Source organism: Phaethon lepturus, unplaced genomic scaffold (genome assembly GCF_000687285.1).
Source record: "Phaethon lepturus isolate BGI_N335 unplaced genomic scaffold, ASM68728v1 scaffold2312, whole genome shotgun sequence".
Taxonomy (NCBI): Eukaryota; Metazoa; Chordata; class Aves; order Phaethontiformes; family Phaethontidae; genus Phaethon; species Phaethon lepturus.
In genome coordinates, this window is record NW_010522424.1 from 147,961 (window position 1) to 166,049 (window position 18,089).

The window sequence follows — 18,089 nt, forward strand, 5'->3', positions numbered from 1 at the left end:
AGGTAACCTAGAAACTCAATGCACTTTTTTACGTTTTGTGATTTGGTGAACATGGGCTAATTTCTGTATTTCTCGTGTTACTGGTTTGCAAAAGAGATCATGGGAGTAATAAATGCTTGATTTTAGTGAACTTGCTGAGCATATTTTTTCAGCAGTGCTGCTCACTTCCCACTGAATGGCTATACCTAACTAGCACCATCACAAAAGCGTACTGTTAGAAAGCAACAGGCAAACCAGGGAACCAAAATCATAGAAGGAGCATCCTGCAGTCTGAGATGAAATACTGTTTGTGTTACCAGGAGGAAATAATAGCATTAATGAGAAGGTTTGGTACCAATAAGTTCCCACTCTCAACATCAGTGTGTATTTGCATTATTATTGGGACCAGTCACCATTAGATAGTCAGTCATTCCCAGATCTGCCAACTGCTGTCACACTTTTCGATTATTAGGTTGTTAGACTTGCCGCTGCCTTGGTAGATCTTGTTGCATGTGATCTGTGTCATATACTAATTTACCTGCCTCTGACGTGCATCTTCTGCTCCTGTCCTGTCCCCTAGCCTGACACTGTCTTTTTCCACAGTAGACAGAAGAACTTGGAGGCAGAAGGGTCACATTCAGCAGATTACTCACTGTCACCTTCCTTTTAAAAGTCAGGATTTGTGTGATTTTTGAACCCTTGTAATTGCACTGGTTTTGTTCAGGAGTTTGTAGGAAACTGGTCTATTGAGATTACAGTTGTTTCAGAAGTGATAAAAGTAATTGGCCCTATTCCTTGTCCTCCCCTTCTCTTCTTCCTTGATAATAAAAATAGGAAGTCCCTGCAGCCACGCATATCTGGAAAAATTATACCTGAAGCATATGATGTAAAGCTGTGTGATCTGGAAAATTCATGGCTGTCAAAATAATTTTTTCTAATTACTGCTGGCATTCCCGTTCTTTAGCAGTGACCTTCCAGATTTTACTCAGGGAATTTTGTCCTCTTCATCACTTGGCTTCAGTGTTTAAAATAAAGCAAAACCTTTTCTCCAAGCATTAAAGATTATGTATATGTTTCCCTGTTATAACCAGGGAAAATAATATTTGTAAAGTGATTTTGAGAACCACAGGTGAATCATGTGCTCTAGTATGAGTGCAGAAACCTTGGGACTGCATTGACAGAAAACCCACATGATTTCTTGAAAGAAGCCCCTTAATGTTAAATGAAAAAAATTCTTCTGTGAAGAATGGCTTTATAAAAATGCCATCATAGAAAATCTCCATAGTTTTCATTTAAAAGAATTAATCTTTTTAGTTTAGGACTCTTTCATTGAGTTTTTTTAGCAGTAGCGAGCATTCCAGTCATGGCAGTATCTGATAGTCAAAGAGAATGAGGATTTATTACTGCTGTACACTAGTTCTGCCCTATTGTGTTTTCGTGCTGACTCATGGATGCAATTAGGACAAAACTGTTGACATTCAATGTTGCAAATTCAGACTTATTTGCAATTCTATTGATGATGCAAGAGATAGAAGGTAGTGCACATCATTCTCCTCTGTAGTTTTAGTTCATCAGCAGTGAGTATACGTTTCCGAATGAGGAAGAGCTGACCCCAAATATGTGAAAGGAGATAGAGCTAGCAGTTAAAACAGGGATATTTTTTCCCAGTAACTTCTTAGGGTATGGTTTAGTTGAGAAGCTGCTCTTGTGAAATACTATATTCTCATTACAGTGTCACCAAAGTACAAGAGTGTACCTCAGAAGTGAAATGTAAAACAGTTTTTGGTACTGACAACCACTGTAACTGGCATTTTTCAGTAGCCAGCATTCACTGAAATTTTTAGATTCCTTTGGAATAATTCTGGAGGAAAAATATTAGGGCCTCGCGCAGGGCTCAGAGGATCTCCCTGCCGTACGTGGTGAAGAGCTGTAAGTGAAGTCATTTCAGCTGGTCTTTTTCACTGACACCAGTGTGCCTTTTGTCTGATGATGTCTTACTCTTACAAAGCTGAACATATTTACAGCTGATCAGCGCTTGCTTTTCATACTTTTTCCTTGAGCAGCACTGAAGACCTGTTGATAAGCCTGACACAATTGTAGCATCAATTAGTGATGGAAAAAAATGTGATAAATTGCTAATCCAGTTTACTGTGCTTCTAGCTGTGTAACTGAACTGGGGCTGAAGAGCCTATCAACAAAAATTATGCTAAGTGCTAGGTGTTAAGGCTGTGAAGGGGAGGGAGCTTGTTTCTAGCTAAAGCTAAGTAATATGAAAGGCCCGATGCCAAAGCAGCATGGTCTTCCCAGTGTCCTGACTCCCGCTTCCCTTAGTGCCTTTAATTGGAATTGCACAGCTCTTACCCAGTGTAGTCCTGGCAGTGCAAATTGTTGAGATGGGAGCTACGAGGCAGATACATCATGGATATGTTGGCATATTTCATAAAATGGAGGAGCTTATTACACTAAGTAGAGAGATACTATTAATTTTCCTGGAAACTTAGGCACTCTAAAATAACTTACGAATACATTTTGAGGCCACTTCATACTTCCTAAAAAGATTTAGCTTATCTCCTTCATTTAATACTATGACAATTCAAATCCAGAGCTGACTTTTTATGGCAAGCTTCTGATTACTTTTGAAATAGCCAAATTAGATAACTGTGGGTATGGCTTTGCAGAGAAAAATACCACACCTGTAACAACAGTCACTGAAGTTGAACTGGACTTTACCTAGCTTTTTCATGTTACAAACTGTGGCTTTTAAGGCTGATCTTCAGTCTACAAAAACGAAACAGAGCTTTATTTGGCATCCTAAATTCAGTATTCGCTACTGTGTTCTCTTCTGTTGTTAATGTATAAGCATGTTTTCCCAGCTCCACTGGTTCTTTTTTTCATTAGTTTTAGCAGCATAGATGTAAATCTGTATTTTGTGTACCATAGAAGGTAGTCTGTTACCTATGAGGTTTTCCAGATTGAGTACGTATTCTATAAAATCGGAGATTGTCATGTGTTAGCCCTTAAAATTCTGTTTCAAGAAAGGGAGACTGGTCTTATATCCCATGCGCATCCCCAGATGAGGTATACTTCGGTGGAAATTTTATGCGTGGAAGTGGAATATAGGCTTGGTCTTACAGGCTGTCATTTCAAATTCAGGAGCCAAAATCTGTAACTCAGTAAGGGGATTAACTGTGAAATTAATTCTGAGCATGTGCAACTCTTCTTCAAACCCTTTTGAAAATCAGGTGGTTTTATTTAGCTGCCTCCCTATTGACATTGCTATGTAATGAGCCATCCAAAGCTAGAGCTACAGTGTTTTATTAGAAGAGGAATCTTTCATTCCTCAATCTGCTGAAATCAGACTTACTTTCTGCTCCTCTGGTCGTCAGTGGGAGTTTTGCCAGTAAGAAATGCAGGACTTGGCCCCAAGTTGCTTACATAATGAGGTATTACACGCTTGTGAAAGTCAATGACAGCACAAGGTTCATTGCCCTATTTCATAAAGGCACTGCAATCTACTTAGAGTTGTCGGCTCAGTGAGAGTTTATTAAGGATGCAAAATCTCATTGGAATGTATGCTTTCTGTTTGAACAGATGATACCGTACATGAGTCAGCCGAGCCATCCCGTGGTGAGAACGCGGCACAGACACCAAGGATACCCAGCCGGCTTTTGGCAACTCTATTGTTCCTCCTGGCAATGCTTTTGATATTATAGCACAGTATGCTCCGGCAACCTGTCGCAGAAAATATCAGGGTCTTGGAACATCAAAGATCCACCTAACTGCTCATCCCAGGAAAGGGACTTTATTGTTTTTGCAGATGTCAAATTGTTATTTTTCCCTTTTCCCTTTTCTTCTCCCTTTTAGCCTGAACTCAGCAAAAATTTGAAGGGGATAACTAGCTTCAGCACCCATCCCTACCTACCCTGTGACTTTCTTAACCCCTCCATATAAATAAAAGGACTCCAAATGAAAATGCCAAACTATAATAGTGACACTAGTGATTCTTATTTTCCTCTGCATTCTCCTTTAAGAAGTCACCTCTGTTAGTTCACTATGTCATCTGTATGTGGACAAGGAAGAATAGTGGCAGATGCAGTCAGTGAAGGATAAGGAAAGTGAGTGAAAGCCTGGGAGAGTTTTTCTCTCTGATACAATATTTATGCCTTCTCGTTCAGCACTATAAGATGATCATGCAAGGCATCGTGTCACCATGTCAGGACTGGAGGGGAAATACTAAGATTAGATATAATACAACACCATGTCCTCCAGGAGTTTCTAAATGAACAGGCTTCTGAAAGGGAAAGACGATGTTTCTTACAGGACTGTCTTGAAACATCTTTGACAGTAAAATTGTGCTCATGAATAGAAACACTGTCTTTGGTGAGAAGAAGTTTGTATTTAGGAGTGCTAGCACACAGCAGGCAAGGTCAGATTTAGGAAACTTCACTGGGGGTGTGAGTGCCTCTGTTATTTCGTTTTAAGGGGATAATGCACACCGGATTATTTTATTTTAAAACAAATCACCGTGGTGCTACAATTTTTTTCTTGAAATGCAGAGGCACTTTTGAGAATAAAGTGACCTTCCCCAGCGCTGACTTAGTAGCTGATAGCCTTGGATGCTGCTCTGGGTGTTAATAGATGCTAAGAGAGGACATCAGTGGCCAGAGGAAACATGTTTGGGACACAGGATCTCCAGTGTGCTCTTGATTTGTCTCTCCTGCAAGTTCCTCAGTCATGGGAATAAACCACATGTAGAAGAAGCCAGGATAGTCTAGTAGCATTGTTTGGTGGGGGGAAAGAAAAGAAGTGTGGAATATGAATTCAAGTGTTGATTTTTATCTTTTCCCCTTCCAGCACAGTTTGAAGAGTAGAGGAAATGTGTTTATCAGCCAGAGATAAACTAGATGGGCTCCCAAAGACTTAACAAAATATTTTTTTAAAAATCCACTAGAATAGAATATACATTATTTAGATATACTTTATGCTGAGAGTGAGTATATATGCTTGTCCTATTTAAACATGTGAGAGAAGTGGTAACCCTTGATGCAATTAGGAAATGGGACTGTCTTGTTTGATGGAATTGGGAGTGACCCTGTTTAAGGAATCTGAGCCTTGGCTAACACAGAACTTTAAAAAGTCATTTGCCAGGAAGTGCAAGCCTTGGGGTATTTTTTGGCTAGGCTGCCATGAAATTTGGACTGCTAAGCATAATCGGGGAAATACCAGACCAAGACTGAAACAGAGCTTTTCTAACAAAAGCTGTGATAATTATTTTAAATGTGAAACAAAACATGGAGCGCATTCAAGCAAAACAAAGGTTTTCTATATTAATTCTGAAGAAAAAGTCTGCCGTAACAAAATTGAGTGATGCCATTAACAGGCAGCACTTTGTGGGCTTTTTTAAAATGAAGTAAAGCTTTCCAAAAGTTGAAGCAGCCCATTATTCAAAAAAGGAGGAAAGGGGGGAATACATTGAAGGTGTAAAGGGAGGTTTATGCATGCTAAACTATGATCTGGGCTTGCCTGATACCATACAACACTCTCCTTAATTCAGGGCCTGTGCTTACAGGAAGAATGTGGGAAATTTCCTCTAGTCTGAAGTGCACACAGTAAAGATACACAGCCTAAACAGTGAGGGAAGTCGTCATCTCATTACAGGCTCTCTGGTACTTTTCTCTCTTTAATGTGGATGTGCTTGGTACACACAGTAATACTTCCTGTCAGTAGGAATTTAAAAGCTTTGGATGAGGTGAGGTGATAATCACAATGCACCTTATCGAATGGGTTATTAACCAGAGTACAGATAATATTGCACAATCGGTAACCACATTAAAACGATTCTTAGCAATTGCAGGCAGTCATACCAGTAGCGCCAATTTAGTGTAGAAATGGAGACTTCACTCTTCACCCTTTGTCTCTGAGTGATGTCGGAGTTCAAGATGTACATTTATCCACAGCAGAGGATTTTCACTAGTGTTACTCCTGGTGAAATTCACCCCTTTGTTTTACCGCAGAGCTCTGCTGGGTAGATGAGGAGTGACATGAGGGGTGCAGCTGCAAGACGGGTCCCTGCACTGCCTGTGGTGGCTGGGGGCATACCAGCCACTGTCGGTCTGATACCTGGTAGCATCAGGCAATCCCAGTGATACCAAGTACATAAATGCTGATGGGCTTTGTGTTGCATTGCAAACCTCCGGATGCTTTAAATGCAAATGTTGGTGCAAATTAAGGAGGTTTATGCTCCCTTCCCCTTTATCTGCCCCAGCTCAAGTCTGAGGGACTGATTCTCCCTCGGCCTGGGTGGCTTACTTACCCCCATGACCTGCACTCCTGGCTGCCAAGGGCATTGCAGTGTGAAGGAGGCAAAATAGGGATCAGTCAGTTTAGTGGATACCGTGTATCCTTTAATAGACAAGGTAACATTTCGTGTTAGTTTAGAATATTGTTTTGTACTGTACTTACTTGGATGGCGAAGGAAAGACAAGTAAAACTTAAAGCTATGTTCTTTAAATTCTGTATTATTAGCAACCTCTGTTGTATATAGTGTTTGATAATAAAGTATTAATTTGATTCTTATGTCTTTTGTAAGTGAGAACAATAGACTTTCAGGATATTAAAATCATGCGTTGATTACAAGACAGAGCTTTGAAGCATCAAGTGTGATCATGGCTGAGAACTGAGAGACAAGTGGCCATGACGCTGCAGCATACAGGACTCATCGTTGAAAATTGTTCATCTGTTGCAAGACTTCACAATGTCAAGACCTGGAACAACATGACTTTTGATGATCAATGTTTTGTCCTCAGTGTTTAAAGGTCTGATGTTGGAGCCCTGTGGTTTCTGTGTTAGTTTTTGGTCTTTTGTATCATGTTTGTTTCTAAAAAGGCTTTGGGGATATAAGAAATCTTCTGTTATTTTGTTTGTTTCTTTCTTTTTTCTTTATTTTTTTCCCTCCTGTTTTCCTTTTGGTTTTGTTTCCATGAATAGTTTTTTCCACAAAGGATCTTGCCAGTGTCATGTGCGATATATGTATGTACTTGGTACCAAAAGAACTAGAAACAAATTTGGGAGGTACTGAGAGTAGATGAGTAGATTGTTTCCTTTCCTATATAATTGTGGAAGGAAAATGGTTGTATTTGTACCTGTTGATTCCCACCCCTAGCCCTCAAAACTGAACTTAACCTATTGCCTCGTTAGAGCAGTGGTTCAGTCACTTTCAGAGGCTTAGAGTGTTAACTCTTCCCCTCCTTTCATTACACTTGGATTTTGTAATCACCAGTTTTAATGTACAACTCTCCACACTTCTCTTCCCTCTTCCTGCCCTTCCTCCTCTCCTACCCTCCTCCTTTTTTTAATTTGGAACTGTGAATGGGCAGATCAGTTTCTGGTCTGGCATCACTGAGTTTTTCCCATGCATTCGCCCTCGAGCTTCTCGGATGTGAGACAAATCTCCCTACAATAGGCTTGCTGCCATTGTTTGTACAGTTTAATAGATGCTGGCATGTTGGAGGTTACCCATGAGTCTGCGAAATCCGCTTTCCATGCTTACTCTTGACACCCCATTGAAGGCACTCATTGTGTATGCATCTGGGTATGAAAGTCCAGCTCAGTGTGGTCCTGTGCTTGTACTGCCCTGCTTTGCAGTTTCTTTGCACTTATTCATTGAGTGCTGTTTTTGAAATGCTTACATTATATGAACTTAAAAGAAAATGTTAAAAAAAAACAACACACCCAAAATCCCTGCCCCGTAAGATCTGTATTTGTATATACACGTGTCAGTACAATTATACTTAAATAAAATTAAAGATTTTCATCATTTTAATTGATTCTCTTAGGCTACATTTTTGTACAATGAATTACGTCTTTATTTTAGGGACTATTTGTACCTACCTTACATATTTCTGGAAATACGTGATGGAAAGCAATGAGGAGTATGAGTGGGAAAATGTGAAGACTGCAGTGGGCACAGCAAATGACTGTTCAGAGCTGTAACTACCGGCATCCTGGCTGATCTAAAGCCTGGCTGCTCTGCTCCTCACCTTTTTTTATGTGTTCATAACTCTTCCAAACACTTAGGAGTCTAAGGAACTATGTCAGCCAAATGCTGGAGCATTACGTGGTTTCCATCATCACTTTTGCCCTGCTCTGCACCTCCCAAGCAGTCTTCCTTACTCCCCTGGGTACCGGGTAGTTGCATGGTGTAACTCTTGCTTCTTAAGGAGTAGAGCCAACCCCGGAGGTGTGCAAACAGGGCGGCTGCACACGGTGCCCCTCTGCCCAGGATGCCCCTCAGACTGACAAAGAGGTGGGGTAGGAAGTGGCTTTGAAATCTCAGCCATGTTTTTCTTTACAAACCGGAGGAAAAAGGCTGAGAGTGTGGACGCCTCATGGGTGGGAGGATTTGAGCAAGGGTGCCTCCGGAAGGGAAGAAGAAGAAAGGGGAAGCAAGCAACCGGCTGGCTGTTTCTCCTCCTCCTTTCCACCCCTGCCCCCAGAGGCTGATGTGGCGCTTTTAAAAATGGACAGGACTAGATTGTGGTTGTCTTGTACTTAGGTCTGAAGTGGTTGTCTTTGGCAGTGCCCGCTCACTAATCATACGATAGATTTAACCTGAGAATTTAGGTCATGGAAGGTGGGGGGCACATACCGACACCCATAATACATGCACCGTGCATTCAAAACTCAGCTGTAATTACACCATGTTAGCATTAAACTCACTGAAAGCTTTTTATTACATTTAATTAGTTGACAGGGCAGCAAGTACTAATTATTACTTACTCTAACCTTCTTTACAAATGAGAAGTGACAGCTTGGTGAGAGGAGAAGTGTGTGTGAGGATTCGATACAAAGAATTGATACACCAGACTTTTTTCTTCTGGAGCTGTGATGTTACAACCAGGGCAGGGTTATAAGTGACACATGTTCAGTATGTCTTAACATAATAGCCATGTCCAGAAAATATCCTGCAGTCTGACACGCTTAATAGCCTTTGCTCAGAAGACACTCTGCTTTGGCTGAGAATGGTATTTGATTTCATTTTTCTGCATTAGCGTGCACAATGGGCCTTTGTGCTCCCTCATCTTCCTTTCTGCAGAATGATTCTGCTCACAGAGTACCTCTGAGGGCATTCTTAGGAATATTCAGGCATGCATCATACCACTATGATATGGTTGTGTGCCAAAGTGGTTTTATTCATTCAAAACAAAGCTTTGATTTATATAGGTTAGAGATGCGGTAACCAACTGGGATAGCTAAATTTTTTACAGGCTTTAACAGCACAGGATTGAAAAGTGCCTCCCTCCTTAATAACTCTTATTTTTGTTAGCATTTGCCCTTACTAGGAAGTTTAGTTTAAAACTTGGTTTAACTTCTTATTACAGGTGTATGCCTAAGAGCCCAGACTGAGGCTCAATCTTCACTGTAAAAGCCGCAGTACAGTACAGACCTCTTGTGCGAGGTGTCTATTTATGTTCGTTTGCTTTCAACACCACTGCAGTTTGCTATATGAATCAAAGCAAGCTGAGGTATCACCGATTTAAAATTTTTATTAAAATTTTCTCCTAAACCACATGGAAGTTTTTAAAACAAAGTATTTGTTAGATGCAAAAATATACTGAAAATAAAATTCAAAATGGCAGTGATATTGCAAAAAAAGTTGAAGAGCTAAGCAGGTTTTTTGTTGGTTTCCCCCAATAAACAGATAAATCTGTTAGCTGACTGATACTGTCATAGAATCATAGAATCACAGAATCGTTGGGTTGGACGGCAATTTTTAAGGTCATCAAGTCCCCCTGCAATGAGCAGGGACAGCTTCAACTAGATCAGGTTGCTCAGAGCCCCGTCCTACCTGACCTTCAATGTTTCCAGGAATGGGGCATCTACCACCTTTCTGGGCAACCTGTGCCAGTGCTTCACCACGCTCACTGTCAAAAATTTCTTCCTTAGATCTAGTCTAAATCTACCTTCTTTCAGTTTAAAACTGTTACTCCTTGTCCTATCAATACAGGCCCTGCTAAAAAGTCTGTCCCCATCTTTCTGCTAAGCCCCCTTTAAGTACTGGAAGGCTGCAATGAGGTCTCCCAGAGCCTTCTCTTCTCCAGGCTCAACAACCCCAACTCTCAGCCTTTCTTCACAGGAGAGGTGTTCCATCCCTCAAATCATTTTTGTGGCCTACTCTGGACCCACTCCAACAGGTCCATGTCTTTCCTGTGCTGAGGGCTCCAGAGCTGGACACAGCTCTAGGTGGAGTCTCACCAGAGCAAAATAAAGGGGCAGAATCACCTTGGCCTGCTGGCCACGCTTCTTTTGATGCAGCCCAGGATACAGTTGGCCTTCTGGGCTCTGAGCACACATTGCCATCTAACGTCCAGCTTTTCATCACCAGCACCCTCAAGTCCTTCTTGGCAGGGCTGCTCTCAATCCCTTCGTCCCCCAGCCAGTACTGATACCAGTGTTTGCCCCGACCCAGGTGCAGGACCCTGCACTTGGCCTTGTTGAACCTCATGAGGTTCACATGGACCCATTCCTCAAGCTTGTCCAGGTCCCTCTGGATGACATTCAATCCCTTAGGTGTGTCAACCGAACCACTCAGCTTGGTGTCGTCTGCAAACTTGCTGAGGGTGCACTCAATCCTTCTGTCTAGATCATTGATAAAGATATTAAAGAGTCCTGTTCCCCTTATGGACCCCTGAGGGACACCACTTCTCAACTATCTCCATCTGGACTTCAAACCATAAGGTAACTCTTGCAACCACCAGCACATCTCAAAACATTCATTTTTCCTGTGATGACTTTTCAAGTAAGTTCTCATGTCATTTAGTTACACAAGGAGGAATATAAATACAAGAAATTGCAGGGTGGCAAGCTAGATGTCTACTTGGAGGGAATGAAGAACTTTCTGGTTTGCCTAGAACTTACGGAAGCATACACTGCATTCAAGATCAAGCGTATAGAGTGATTTCTATATGCTAAGCCACCTTGTAATGTATCTCTGAAGTAAAGGAAGGAAGGTACCTCTTTCTGTATATACAATCTTAGGTGAATTCTTACACACAGCTACCTTTCACTTCCTATGTTCAAAGCATGCTCTACCTAAGTGCTCTTTTGTGGGACATAATGGCACACTTAAGCAATATGTAGTTTCCAGTACTAATTTTAACATTTAAACACATTTCTTCATCCACAGATAAAACTCCATTGGCAAAACTGAAGTTTTTGTTTGGATGGTTTTTGTAAAAAGAAAGGTCAGGTAAATGGAAGGATACTGTAGGTATAAGCACCCCTCTGTTCCTTCTACTGCTGAGAACCGATTGTGCCTTTTGTTCTCAGGTACTGCAACTTGCAAGATCTTAACAAAAGGTTGAACTAATCACTGACCACCTAGTCAAAGAAGTTTAGGAGGCTTTTTTTTTTCTTTCCTCACTGTCACTTTACCTATTTCAGAAGAAAGGAATAAGAAGTCTAGAAACCGAATGCAACAAAAGCAAAGCATCTTTAGGCCTAAAGTTGCAACCCTGATGTGATACTGAAGTTCCAATCCCTTTGTGGGAATAAATGGAGTGCTACATACTGCAAATGGCAAGCTGTGGTCCTGCAGAAACTGTCCTTGACTGAGGAGTGTCAGAAGGATCAGGCCCTTGGCGGGGTGTGAATGCTTCAGCAGAAACTTAGCATGCTGTGCATTTCACAGCACTGCGCGTGTCCCAGTGCTTCTCTTTGCTACAGTGGGGATGGGGAAGGGGTGGGGAAGAAAGAGAATGCTCATTCAGCCACAGACGGCGAAGCAGCAGCGGGAAGTACACAGCAGCCAAGGAAATGGCTACTGGTCTAAACTATCCATGAGTTAAAGTCTTGCTTATTTGTTGAAATTCATAAAAACATTAAATAGAAAATCTGCAAAGTGCCAGATTGTGTTCTCTGGAATTGGTTCTCTGGGCAAGTATTATGCTTGTGGAAGTCGAGGTAATATTTACTGTTCAGTCAAGACCAACATTGATCAATTTTGAAAATCTACTGGCATTTAAAAACATACAGCTCACCTTGCAATTCTAAATCAGGAAAAATTTGAGATCTTGCCCTCTGCAAGGCTCCTTGAGGCTGTATCTGGAACTGTTTCATGTGGAGCTGGCAGCTTAGGATTTTGAAGAATCAGTCCCTTGTAAGACTTCTCCTGCCATTGCTGAGCACTCTGTAGTGAATATTTTAATGGTGGTTTTTAAACTTTGTTTTGGGAGTAACTTTTTCTTGTTGTTTTATTTTTGCCATCACAAAGATCCTGAAGCTGAATCAGGAGTGCAGACCACAGATAAACTGATTTTCAGGGGGCAGGATACAGCTATATTTCGATTTCAGATGGCTGCAAAAAGAAGGATGGCTGCTCTGCCTTAAAAAGGGCTGAGCAAGAGCATGGATCATGCACGATGCTAATGGCTAGACATTAAGTGTAAGGCAAAGCTGGATGAACCCATGCAGTGGTGCTTATCAGGCTTTACACATTACTTTTGCAATGTCCTAGTTCTTGCACATACTTCTGTTACAAGAGGCCTTGTGTTCCCCTTGACACAGAAGCCAAAACGAGTGTGCATATCATCCTTGCTAGTGAATACGTGCCTCTTCTGTTGTTGTTTACTCTAATTAGTTACTCTACTCTGCATTTATTTGCAGAATAATATTTGCAGGTAAAAAGAAAGGAAAACTCATGTCCACTTCCTGTGCTCTGGTCTCATTAGCTAGATTTTCTCAAAACTCTTGTACTCCAGAGAATTTTTGCCAAGTGGCTAAATGAAATACACACAGTATGAATATTTATGCTGTTCTAATGATGGGATTTTTACATCCATGAATAATAAAGGTTTTAACAAGAACAGATAACAAGATTGGCACAAAACTGTGAAGTGGTTAATATTGCAACCTCTTGGTGCAGGGACTTCACTGAGAGCAGCAGGTAGTGCATGGCTCGCTCCCCTTCCTCTTCCTTTAGCACCAAAATTAGTCTGATGGGACATGCAGATCTTCCAGATAGTTTTGCAGAAAACAGGTGTTTTATCTATGCTTTGTACTACAGCTACCTCTTACATACTTTGTTTGAGGAAGCTCAAAGTTTTTGACTAAAAAAGGACCTTCAACTTTTGAACAGTATGTTTATTTCAGATACTCTCCAGCAGTGTTTGCATTTGAATTTGAAGCTGCCACTTTGCTTTGTCTGTTCAGGAGCAACTGACAGACAAGTGTTTACAAGATGCAGAGGTTTGGGGCTGTAAAGTCAGAGCAGCATGGTTTTCATGAGCTGAGGCAGCGAAGGGCAATCCCCGCTCCTCCCTGCTCCTGATGCTTCTCCAGCTGAACGATGCTGATGGGAGATTGCTTTAAGGTCTCATCTTTTGTGAGGTACAGGGAAGCTGCAAGATCCTGAAGACCACAGTCCTCTTTGTACTTGTCTAATAGCCACAACTACTAAAAACCTGGTCTCTTTAGTGTCTAAGTGAGATGTTCTAAGGTCACGATAATGGCATGCTTGGAGGGAACACTGAGCATTCTACCCTCTGTTGAATTTTAGAGCAAGGGTTTATTACATGTTTACTATACCTAAGTGTGCTGGACTTGTGGTAGCAGGTGTTGTTAGGCAATGCACATGTAGATAAGCGATCTCAAACCAGCAAAGAAACGCCCTCAACCTTTCTCTTAGCCAGGACATCCCTCTGTCGTCCTGCTGCCACTCGCCCAGGAAAAATGCTCAGTTCAGGTTTGGATCCTGGGTAACTGCTACCCGTTCTGTCTTTTTTCCACTTGGAGATACCAAAACCATTTACCTGAATTTTGACCAAACAGGTTTTTGACAGGTTTTTTGCCAAACCTGTCTGTCAAGGCTGATGTTCAGGGCTGTGCCCCACTGCTCATTGGCCAGGTTGCCTGTCACAGTTCAGTACACATCTCATGAAGATCAGGCCTCAAACTGGGCCACTGACAGCAGCCTTGCTCTTGAAGTAGGAGCTAAAAGATGCTGCAGGTAAAAACTGGACTGGAAAAGCTGCCTAGGGCTAGGCACAGGGGTCTAGATAAGTCAGAAAGACAGATGATATCACAAACATTTGTGTCAAAATAAAGGAATTTCTTATAGTAAAACTGATTTTCTTAAGAAGAAAAAAGAAATAAAATATAAAACAAAACAGTGACTTGAAAGGAGTCACAGCTGAGTGCTTTTAAAAAGATTTATTTAATTTGCATGGATGGACAGCCAGGGAAATAAAAGAAGACTTTTGATCCTCAGAGCAGACTAAAATAAATCAACATAGATCTTACATTACTTTCTTGCCATCTTCTCCATATGGAGAATTATTTAGTGTTATAACTAATACTATCAAAAGAGAAGAGAATAAAAATTCTTTCAGATTTTAAAAAACTATTTAAACTATTTTTAAAACTTTCATCAAGGGGCAATAAGCTCCATATGAAACAGGTAGATACTTTTTTGTATGTGTTGATACACAGCCAGTGTCATGGAGCAAGTTATCCCTGACAGTATTCTTTGGATGTGTTGTCACTGTTCTTTTCAACTGTTTGCTCTTTTTGCATCCTTTCAGTGAAAACTTGTCCCAGAAGCTACCACGAAAACTATTTACATTGTTTCAAACATAATTAAAACAAGAAAATCACAAAGGAGTAAATTAAAGATTTCAGCCACTACCCTAGTTTCAGCTCTCTCAGGCAACAGATAACTGTCTTAAATGTGTGGTTTAATACACTGAAGAATAATAGAACTTTTCTATTTTGAGATGTAATGCAGCTTGCTAGCTGCTTGTGCTTCAGGACACTGATTACTTAAGAACTCTGCATTTACCTCTTTCTCTCCTGAATAAATTGTGAAGTCTGAAGAAGTTGCTGTGGAAGAGAACAGAATGAAAGCACGCACCTCTGCCATGTGAAGCACCTGTTGTATCTACAGGAGCAGGGACAGATGTAACCCAGGACAAGTCCTCAGAATATATATTCCAGACACTAAATCTGGGATTGAAGAATTGGAAAACATGATGTTTTCAGAAATGGAAAAAGAAAATACATGCAGTCTTGCCATGCAGTTTTTGGGGAAAAAAACCCAACACAAACCTAAGCAAAACAATATCCTAATTGGGCATCCTACAGAGCAATGAAAAAAGCAAGCCATTCTTGTGGTAGAGCAGCAGGGCGTGGAGACTCCCTAGAAGAATCTTCTGAAGGAGGGAGAAAACACACAGTGACTCACTGAGCAAGCAGTTTCCATTTGGAAAAATTAGGCAAGAAATATTAACACACCAGATTTGGGAGCTGTTTACATCAACATAATACACTGCTTATTGCATATACAGAGTGAATGATACCAAGCCTGGAAACCATCATGTCTCATCTAACCTCAGAGAATCCACTGTTAGTTGAAAAGGGCAAGTAAGAAACAATGCAAGTGTTTGAAATCTAGCCATAAATAGAGAGGAACTTTATGAATTGAGCACCTGATGCTGTGCTGTGATCCCTGGCTTTTAATTTCTGGTCTGTCTCCAACTAAATTAGAAGAGAAAGTAGCATATCTAATAGCAATTCTGTCTGTAGGGCATGCTGGAAAGAACAGAATTTAAACACTATTATTACACAAAGTGTGTCTACAAGACAGTCCTTCTAGTCCGGATACCAACAGATACACTCGCACACTACTGTGCTATATGTATTCATCTGTGTAATTTGCCTGCCTATTTATATCCATTAGGAATTAAAATGAAAACCTAGGGGCAGAAGTTGAATCTTTTGAAACACAGCTGTAGAATGGACTGGGAGCAAGAATGGGTAGGAAATTATAGTAGAATTAAGGTAATACACTAGCTCTTCCTTGTGAGCCAGTGTACTCTCTCCCTTTTGCCCAACCCCAGCAGACAGCCATTTCTTAGTAAATAAACTTGAAAACATTCCCTTCATTACCTAATACTGTAGGATAGGTGGCCAGGAGAGACGCTGTGACAAACTTGTTTGGGCAGGGTGCTAGGTGTGGGTACATACATGTGGTTTTGCACAGGCAAAAACTCATATGATATACAACTTTTAACAGAGGAAGGTGACCATAACTATGACAAACTACATATTCATGGGTAAGAGTGCTCCAGGCTCTGAGGAACATTGCAAACAGATTGTCAGTCTGTGCAGAGCCTCGCTATTGAGCATAGGAAACAGAGCTCCATTTTTGCCCAAAAGCGTTAACTGCAATTGACCATGGGTTCACTGGGGACATGCTGGCACGGGGGGGACAGAGGCAATACGCACTCCAGGGAGTTTCCAGGTCATCCCAACCTAAGATTTTCTCCTATGAACCCCCTCTGGCCCTCCACACAGAAACAGGGAGACAGGAAAGCCCACTAAGACAGACATATTTTAGTTTTAAGATCAGAAGTTGGCATTGTTCCCTGGCTGGTTCCCAAAAAGCTTTTTAATATACATTTTTTCTGCTCTCTCTCTCTCCTCCCCCCACCCAGCTCTCTTTTTTTGAAACTGTTTATATGTAGTAATTAACTCTACCTTGGCCAGATTTTTGTGAGAGTGAAGGGAAGGATGGAGAATTTTGTCTAGTGTGTAGATATTACCCAAATCAGGAAGCTCTCTTGGTAAGACATATGTTACATGAAGCAGAGGACAGACATAGCTAGAAAAGGACCCTGACAAGTAGTGTGGTCTTTTTAAAAGGCTCCTAGGCACTGTCTCTTACCAGTCCAAGGATCTGTTTGTTTTTTTTTTTTTTCTTTACCAGAATTCATTGACCTCTCACTAAATTTGTTTATCCAGTGTGATTTCCATCAGATGGATAGCGACCTTGTTTTCTTCTTCAAACATTTTCTTTAAGTGTTGTTTCAAACTTAATTCTGTGCTGTCACATCACATGCAGCTTTTGCCAGCCCCATCTGCTGAGAAACACAGCTGGGAGGCTAAAACCACTTGTGATGCCTCACACTCAAGAAACACTCATCTTAAAACAAATCTCTCTAAAATATTCTGCCAAATGGCATCTTTGTAAATCTCTCTGTCTAATGGCACAGAAAGGAGCAGACATCAGAAGCTCTGTATTCACAAGGAGAAGCAATCACTAGCTACCCACCTGAAGCAAATCAGAAATGTTAATAGGAAAAATTCTTTAACTTGGAGTGTTTTACAGATCTGCCCACTTCTATTTTTACATGGAAATATAAAATCTTTTTCAATGGCTGTTAAAACTAAAACCTTGGAGTAATAGGAATGGTTCAAATGGGTAAAAAATGAACTAAGAATTTGAACAATGCTATGTAATTCTTCACTCACTCTGTAGGCAGATTGTGCTATTTTTAAATTAGCTGTAATTTGCATAACATATTTTACTGTTATAATTCACTGTCTGTATTTATAGCCATGTCATAACAATCTAGGGTTTTCTTTTTATTTTTCCCTTTGGCTGGAGTTTATGATGTGTATGAAAATTGAGTCTAAGTCATGCACTGTTTGTTCCAAAAGCACAAGCCAGATGAAGAGACATTGGGTTGTCCCAAATTTACAGCACTGTTTGATATGATAATTCCAGCCTCCAAGAATTAGCCTCACCAAGTCTTGTTTTTTCGCCTCTTAACTAAACAAAGCAAAGCTTTTGGAGCAACTGATGGTTTGAAATAGCCAACTATGCATGCACACTCCAGTTCTAAATTAAGGCTGGCCAGAAATCTGTTCAAACAACATGACACTTTTGTTTTTACATATTCATCCAGAAACAAAGAAGGCACTGAATGCCAATGTCCTGTAGAAATAGTCAGCTACAAGGCCTGAAAATCATTACATGAACACACTGCTGCAACAAAACAAATGGAAGAAAAGGTAATTTCACTGCATTTTGTATTTTGGGGGAAGCTCTCACAGCATAGATAGGTCTTGTCTTTCCAGTAGAATTGCCACTTAAGCAACAGTTTTGAAGCTTACATCAGCAAAGATGGCTGGATAGGAATTGCTAGAACAAAATTCTCTGAAGCCATTTGTGGAGGTTTCAAACTCCAAAAGCTGTACTGGGGAGACATCTCAGCCTGTCAGGACATGAAGCACAGGTGTATGTTGGTGAGACAGATTAAAATAATCTTTGA

At 40.8% G+C, this 18,089-nt stretch overlaps 1 protein-coding gene across 1 annotated transcript in view; it reads left to right on the forward strand.

Moving 5' to 3' along the window:
• The window catches only part of LOC104616702 (ephrin-A5-like), a 74,519-nt gene extending 69,632 nt beyond the window's left edge, over positions 1–4,887 (forward strand). Inside the window, exon 5 of the mRNA XM_010281794.1 lies at positions 3,571–4,887. Within this exon, the coding sequence (XP_010280096.1) occupies positions 3,571–3,692 (122 nt within the window). The 3' untranslated portion in view covers positions 3,693–4,887. The remainder of the gene's footprint in view (positions 1–3,570) is intronic.
• Positions 4,888–18,089: the final 13,202 nt, after the last annotated feature.